Source organism: Terrapene carolina, unplaced genomic scaffold (genome assembly GCF_002925995.2).
Source record: "Terrapene carolina triunguis isolate 2854851 unplaced genomic scaffold, T_m_triunguis-2.0 Scaffold31431, whole genome shotgun sequence".
Classification (NCBI taxonomy): Eukaryota; Metazoa; Chordata; order Testudines; family Emydidae; genus Terrapene; species Terrapene triunguis.
The window spans coordinates 743-8,692 of record NW_020695782.1 but is presented as its reverse complement, the minus strand read 5'-3'; the positions used below and the strand labels follow the sequence as shown (position 1 = coordinate 8,692).

The window sequence follows — 7,950 nt, the reverse complement described above, 5'->3', positions numbered from 1 at the left end:
TTTTTTCTTTTACTGGGGTATTGGTTTTCATAATCATTCATCCCCATAAGGAGTGGTGCTGGTGGTGATACTGGGAAACTGGAGTGTCTGAGGGAATTGCTTGTATTACTTCTGATTCGCCAGTGGGGTAAAACTGAAGTCCTCTCTGTTTGGCTGGTTTGGTGTGCCTCAGTAGTAAAGGAACCCCAGCCTTGGGCTGTGACTGCCCTGTTCCAAGCAATTTGTCCTGAATTGATACTCTCAGTACTGTCCTGCCAAAGGCCGCTTTGTTACACACCATGATCAGGGAAAGAAGAGGCAGAAGGTCATGAATGCCAGCGATGGACATCCCCATCTTCCTCCTTCTCATCAGCATCAGCTTGGATTTCCAAAGCAGCCAAATGGAATTAGGTGCCCAATTCCCATTGAAACAGCGGGATTTATGTGCCTATGTCCTTTAGGCTCCTTTGAAAACCCCATCATAAGTCTTCCCCTTAGTAATAAAAGTTTAATGACTTTGACCCCACCTAAAACCAACCAATGCCACTGGTACTGGTATGTACCATGGATGGAATTTTCCTAAGAGACAAAGGCAGGTAGGTGCCTATATCCCATCATTGAAATGGAATGGTCTTTCTGCTGGTATGGAAGTAGTTTTTTTTTTTTAACTGAGATTTTCAGAACCAGAAAAAGTTGCTGGATACCCAGTTCCCATTGATGACATGTTGGTATCTAATTCCATTAGGCAATTATTAAAATCTCAGCTAATGAATCCTGAAGCTTCATCTCTCGGCTCAGAGCTAGTGATTGAAAATTGGACAAGGGAGAGGAAACTGCCAGGATTTGCCAAGAGCAGGGCTTCTTTCTTTCTGTATGTCAGCCATGTAAGCACTCTTTTGTCATTATCATCATCATCATCATCATCATCATCATCATCATCATCATCACAACCTATCATATGCAGAACTTTGCACCACAATCTCAAGTAGCTAGATTTTTCCATATTTACTAATACTGATGGGTAACTCACTCTGCAAATAAATAAACAAGCAAGCAAACACCACAATGGGCCTACTCATGGAGTGAGTCACTATACATATTCACAATACACTTATAACCCATGCAAACTTGCTGTGATTCTCTCTTCCTCTCTAGTGGTTAGACCATGGATATGGCTTTGTGAGTCTACTGCAGACTTAAAACTAAAGAGTATGGTTTATGCTGTGAGATCCAGAACTCCTGGGTTCAGTCCCTGCTGCAAATAACACACTGAGGGGTTAGGCAAAAATGGAAAGGACAACCCAAAGGCATATGTGTTCAGTGATCATAGAACCATAAATATAGGGCTGGAAGGGACCCTTGACAAGTCATCAAGCCTGGCCAAGCAAGTCTAGATCATCCCTGGCAGGAGTTTGTCCAACCTGTCCTTAAAAACATCCAGTGATGGAAATTCTAGCATCTTGTATCATTTATTGTTTTGGGAGAGGGTAGGAAATGTGACTTTTTGTCACATTCCAACTAGGTGGAGACTAGTTGGAAAAGGGAAATGGCAAATTTTAAGTTTCTATCTCAGCAAAAGCTGATGGAATTGAATGGGAGAAAGAAAAGACACTTCTCTAGGCTGAGATCTATCCCCCTGCCTGAATATCAAAGGCCTGATGCAAACAATGGAGGTGTGTAAGATTCTCAAGAAAAGATTGCGAGAACCTTTTATAATGGAAAGTGTTAGGTTAACTAAATATAATGGGCTAGAAGGGGCCCTGAAAAGGTCATCTAGTCCATACTTCAGTAAGGGAGGATTAAATATACCTTGACCACCCCTATAGGTGTTTGTCCAAATTGTTTTTTAAACCTTCCAGAGACGGGAATTTCACATCCTCCTGGGGTGACCTGTTCCACTGCTTTACTATCCTGAGAGTTAGAAAGTTTTTCCTAACATCTAACCTGAATCTCCTTTGCTGCAATCTAAACCAATTACTTTTTGTCCTGTCCTTGGTGGAAATGGAGAGCAATTGAGCACCATCCTCTTTATAACAACCCCTAGCATATCTGAAGGCTATCAGGTCCTTCCTCAGCCTTCCGTTCTCTAGACTAAATATGCCCAGTTGTATCAACCTTTTCTCATAGGCCAGGTTTTCTAAACTGTTGGTCATTTTTTGTTGCTCTCCTCTGGACTCTGTCCAATGTATTCACATATTTCTTAAAGTGTAGTGCCCAAAACTGCACACAGTACTCCAGCTGAAGCTTCACCAGTGCCAAGTGGAATGGAAAAATTTTCTCCCTCAACTTACATTCAACATTCCTATTGATATATCCCTGAACAACATCTGACCCTTTTGCAACAGCTTCACACTGTTGACTTATATTCAGTTTGGGATTCACTGTAACCCCAGATCCTTTTCTGCAGCACTACTGCCTAGCCAATTATTCCCCATGTTGTAATTGTGCCTTTAATTTTTCCTTTCTAATTGTAGCATTTTGTAGTAGTCTATATTGACTTTTTTCTTCTTGATTTCAGGCCAATTCTCCACTTCGTCAAGGATATTTTGAATTCTGATCCTGTCCTCCACAGTGCTGGGAGATAGGTGTTTGACTTGCTTCGAATTTCAGTGAAATTCGAGCTCCCAACTCCCTTACACTCCTTTGAAATGCCCAGCTAAAATGACTAAATTTTCCTATGTTTTTTGTCTTTGTTTTTGTTTTTCAAACACTTACACTGGCCCTCCAGAGCCAATCCAGCTCCAGTGGAGAGAGCTGGAAATCTATTCTGCCTTGCATTCCACCACAGAATGTCTGGCTAAGGTCCAGTTGGTTACACCTGTGCAACCTCATTGAAAGTAACAGATTCTCCTATCTAAAATGTGCCAAGTTCTTGTCCTGCCCATCAAGACAACAGAGAGCTCCATTCCTGGACTATTTTATTTGAGCTGAGTCACCTATCTCATTACATCTGCCTACACAAGGGGTGCTAGTTATGATGACCTCAATACCTTTATCCATCTTCAATCATCTCCAGACCATTTTCCATGCTGCCCCTAGCTGTAGTAATGCTGTTGTCCTAGGAATTGTATAAACAACAAATGCTTGGATTTTCAAAGGATTTGGGGGCCCAGGTTGATTTGAGGTTCAGAGGAACTGAGTGCCTGACTCACCTTTGAAAATTCCAATTAATGGTCTCCTTCATCACACCACTGGTGTGAGCAGTGCCAGCTACATGTAATTATTATTACAGGGGGAGGGATAGCTCAGTGGTTTGTGCATTGGCCTGCTAAACTCAGGGTTGTGTGTTCAATCCTTAAGGGGGCCACTTAGGGATCGGGGCAAAATCAGTACTTGATCCTGCTAGTGAAGGCAGGGGGCTGGACTCAATGACCTTTCAGGGTCCCTTCCAGTTCTATAGGTATATCTCCATATTATGGTAGTTATTAAAGAGAATTAGGATCAGCTGAAAAATGTATTTTATTTTCTACAAACACATTGAATGTAATGATAGACTGAAGGAGCTCAGTCTATTTATCTTAACAAAAAAAGGTTAAGGGGTGATTTGATCACAGTCTGTAAGTATCTGTGTGGGAAACAAATATTTAATACTGTGTCCTTCAGTCTAGCAGAGAAAGGTATAACATGAGATAAAGCTGGAAGCTGAAGTTAGACAAGTTCAGACTGGATTAAGATGTAAATTTTAACGTTGAAGGTAATTAACCACTGGAACAACATACTAAGGGTCATGGTGGATTCTCCATCCTGGACAAATTTTAAATTATTGGATGCTTTTCTAAAAGATCTGCTGTAGTTCAAACAGGAATTGGACGTTCAAAGGCCTGTGTTATACAGAAGGTCAGACTAGATGATCACAATGTTCCCTTCTGGCCTTGAGTCTATTAATATATGAAACTTTTATTTGTTTATGCTGTCAAAATGTATTGTTGACTGTCAGGTTTTCATTGAAAAATGGGTAGTCCACAAAAACTATTTTTTCTTCACTTTTCAACATCCAAAAGCAGATTCTTTTTCTTGTGTTTGACTGTCACCATACTGTTGAATCCCAAGAAACCCCCAAAATTCAGTGAAAATAAAAACATTCTCATAAAAATCCATTTGTAAAAGTTAAAACATGTTGACAGCAAATATTCAACCTGATCTAATCAAAATGAGGAAAGAGGAAAATGTTACTTCTCAAGAACCAATCTAATTTCCATTCAGTGCTCACAGCACACACACACACACACACGTTAAATGTGATACATTTACTGGATCCCATTGTATTTTAATGAGATGTGAGTTCCTAACTCCCTTGGGCTCCATAGAAAATACAAAAATTAAATATTTTATTAACTCTCCTCACTCCAAAACCCAATCAGAAGCAATTCATACTACCTCTCCTTCACCACCCTGTGCAACCCATTGCCAAAAGATTGAAGTCTAGTGATTAGCAGAACGATTAAAAGGAAAGGGTGAACAGCTGGTCTGATCAGGCTTGGCAATTTTTTTTTACTTGATTTCTCAAAAGATGAAATGTCAGGTGATGGTGCGGCACAATTTATAGATGGACAAATGTTTTAGAAAACAAAACGTAATGTGGAAGATAGGGGACAAGGCATGGCAATTGCCTATGCAATATCCCAGAACTAGAAGTGGAACCCAGAAGTCCTGGCTCCCAGCTCCAATTACACTAACACATGAGGCCCTGCTTCTCTCCCAGAGTTGGGTGTGGGACCCAGGATTTCTGAATTCCTGCTGTCTTTGCACTAACCTACTACATTCCACACTGGGGAAGGGAACCCTGAAGTCCTGCTCCCAGCCTCCCCAAAACACACAGACAAGGTCTCACCAGAAGGGACAGGTCCATGATTAAGGGAAGGGAAAGGATTAAGTGAGAGACAGCCCAGGTAATCCTGGTGAGTGAGCTGCACCCCACACAACAGAGGAAGGAGCAAAACCCACAAAGTCACTGCCAATCTGAGCTGGGTGAAAATTCCTTCCCACCCCACATATGGCAATCAGTTAGACCCTGAGCATGTGACCTAGAACCAGCCAGGTGAGCACCTGAGAATGAGAAGTCTCGGTGACACCTCAGAGCCCTGGCCCACCCCGTCCAAGGTCCCATCTCCAGCAATGGCTATCACTGATACTTCAGAGGAAGAAGAAAACAACACAAATAACTCCTCCTATAAAAACAAAAAATAATATATTTTTGGGGGTATCCCTTCATGACCCCTGCAGGTGACCAGCTGAAACCCTGAAGCATGGGATTTTAGGAACATCAGAGATGAAGCAGAAGGGACCTTCAGGGCTGATAAACCCTGCCCCTTCCCATCATAAGTAACTCCATCAAACAATCCCACTCATATTTTTGTCCGGCGCTCCCTTAAAACCAATGAATCTGTTTACCCACACAACTTGTTCCAAAGCCTCACACCTCTGATGGTTGGAGAACTTCTTCTAATTTCTGTCCCTTGCTATGGAAGGAGATTGGGGATCTAGAGAGTTAGATAGGGGGGTGCTGGGCCTCCTGGGTCCTATCATTGGCTGTGGGAACTGAGTGGGGTTGAGGGGGTTAGATGGGGAGGGGGGCTGGGACTCCTGGGTACTAACGCTGGCTGTGGGAGGGGTGTGTCATCCATAACATGCAAATATAATGTCACCATAATCCATGGCCCTAGATCCATGGGTCTCAATCTCTGGACATCAACGGGGTTGGTCGTGATTGACATCAGAGAAAAGGAGAGCAGAACTTTGCCTTCGGGATCTAAGTGTGGTAACACTTTTATCCAGATAACTGTCTTCAAATATCACTAGAGAAAAAGGGCAGATATACAAGCCAGCCTCCCTGCGCACACTCTCCTTTCAGTCTCCTTCTGCACACACACACTGAGCAGGGCATATTTCCTCCAGAAAAGACACACACACACAGACACCTCCGCCGTCCCCTCCAGTTCTCAATTGTGTTCTGGGTTCATTGTCAAATGGGCATCTTTATAGTATGACTTAGAAGTAATGCTGTGTGTGCTCCCCCTGCTTCATTGGCGTCCTCGCCCCCAGAAGGAAAAGGCACCATATCCCATTGCCCACTCCCCTGACCAGCCAGTCCCTGCAGAGTGCGGACAGAGCAGAACCCCCTACTGCTCCCCCAGCAGGGTCCTCTTCAGAGCCTCCTTCATCTCCTTGTTCCTCAGGCTGTAGATCAGCGGGTTGAGCAGGGGGGTCCCCACCGTGTAGAAGAGAGTCACCACCTTCCCACTGGCCCCTGAGGCTGCCGGGTTGACGTAGTTGACCATGCCAGAGCCGTAGAACAGGCCCACGACAGCCAGGTGTGAGGAGCAGGTGGAGAAAGCCTTGTGCCGCCCAGCCCCAGCTGGCAGCCTCAGCACAGCCCTGATGACAAGCCCATAGGAGGCCAGGATGAAGAGGATGGTGGCAAAGATTATGAGGGAGCTCAGGGCATAGCAGGAATGTTCAGCCTGGGGAGCTGGGGTGCAGGAGGCAGCCAGCAACGGGGCTGGGTCACAGACAAAATGATCCAGGGTGTTGGTGCCACAGAAGGAGAGTTGGGAGATGAGGGTGACAGGCACTATGAACCACAGGAAGCCAATGAGCCAGCAGGAGGAGGCCAGCACCCAGCAGCTGTGAGGGGACATGAGGACGGGGTAGCGCAGGGGGTGGCAGATGGCCAGGTACCTATCCAAGGCCATGGCAGCGAGGAAGAGGCACTCGGTAGCCCCCATGGATAAGAAGAAATAGAACTGCATAAAGCAGGCAGGAAAGGAGATGGGGACTCTGGGGGAGACGAGGTCAGAAAGCATCCTTGGCACTGTGGTTGTGACATAGGAGATCTCCAGCCAGGAGAAGTTCCCCAGCAGGATGTACATAGGCAGGCGTTGGAGGCGGGGGTCCCGCAGCACGGCCCACACAATGCACAGGTTGCCTGCCAGCGTCCCAGTGTAGGCGGAGGAGAGAAGGGCACAGAGGAAAGTGCGGCTCTCCCAGTCCATGGATTCGAAACCCAGCAGGATGAACTTGGTCACTGGGATGGTGCCGTTGGCCGAATGTATCAGGGGGCCCTGGAGCTGAAAGGAAACAATCAAGAGGATTCCCAGGTTCTACCCAGAGTGCTGGGAGGGGAGAGGGTTCTAGTGGTTACAGTAATAGGAACTAGCACACACACAGTCACAGTCACAGTCACTTTCTCTCTCTCTCTCTCTCTCTCTCCTGCATATCATATTTCAAATTCTGTCTGGAATCTGACACTGAAGCTGGGTTTATTCTGCCTTTGGAAACCCTCCGCACTGGATAAAGATCCTGCACTAAGGTATTGAGCCAGCTGTCCTTCTTGGGCAATGAACTTTTGCTCCTGCTTCCGTAGCTGGATCAGCTCCTATGGACCTGTCTAGGATCACAAACCCCATCTGTGCTGGTCAAAACAGTGGATGATGTCACAGAAGCAGAACGAGCTGATTTAATGTCCCCTCCTCCCTATTCTTCAAAGCTAACATGAAATTGACTGGGCTGGGGCTGCACCTTTGGGCACCTAAATCCACTTGAGTGTCAGGCCCTAAACCCCTTTGGTAAATGGGATTGGAATTCTAAACCAATAAAGCACCTTGGACACATTTACCCCAAACCTCTCCCCGTCTAGCTAATGAGTCACACAGAACTGAATCGAGAGGACTTTTAAAAATTCCTTACCTTGAGCTTGGACAGCTCCAAGGACGACATCACTCATGGATTGGCCCAAAAGGCTCTGCAGAAGGAAAATCTAGATCAAATATATAAAAATCTATATGAATGTATCAATATGATTCAACTCTACAAATTATTGTTGCTCATGAAATGAATGTATAGAGTCAAATGACAATTATATTATTTGTGGTTTATATTAGTGTTTATTTAAAAAAATTGTCTCTGCCCCAAACATTTTACACATTATATTTTCCAAAATAGATTAAACTGGTAAATTAAGAGTTACAGTTT

The 7,950-nt window shown here is 44.6% G+C and overlaps 1 protein-coding gene across 1 annotated transcript; it reads right to left on the bottom strand.

Moving 5' to 3' along the window:
- Positions 1-6,098: 6,098 nt before the first annotated feature.
- On the bottom strand, positions 6,099-7,695 carry LOC112124606 (olfactory receptor 11G2-like). Its single transcript, XM_024223085.2, has 2 exons — positions 7,666-7,695; positions 6,099-7,046 (listed from the first exon to the last, which is right to left on the bottom strand). Exons 1-2 carry the CDS (start codon positions 7,693-7,695, stop codon positions 6,099-6,101), a joined length of 978 nt encoding a protein of 325 aa, XP_024078853.1.
- Positions 7,696-7,950: the final 255 nt, after the last annotated feature.

Excerpts from the sequence above, each read along its gene's own strand:
- LOC112124606 (XM_024223085.2), bottom strand. The coding sequence starts at position 7,695 with ATGTCGTCCTTGGAGCTGTCCAAGCTCAAG. Across the intron at positions 7,047-7,665 it reads TGGAGCTGTCCAAGCTCAAG|CTCCAGGGCCCCCTGATACA; the intron begins GTAAGGAATTTT and ends GTTTCCTTTCAG.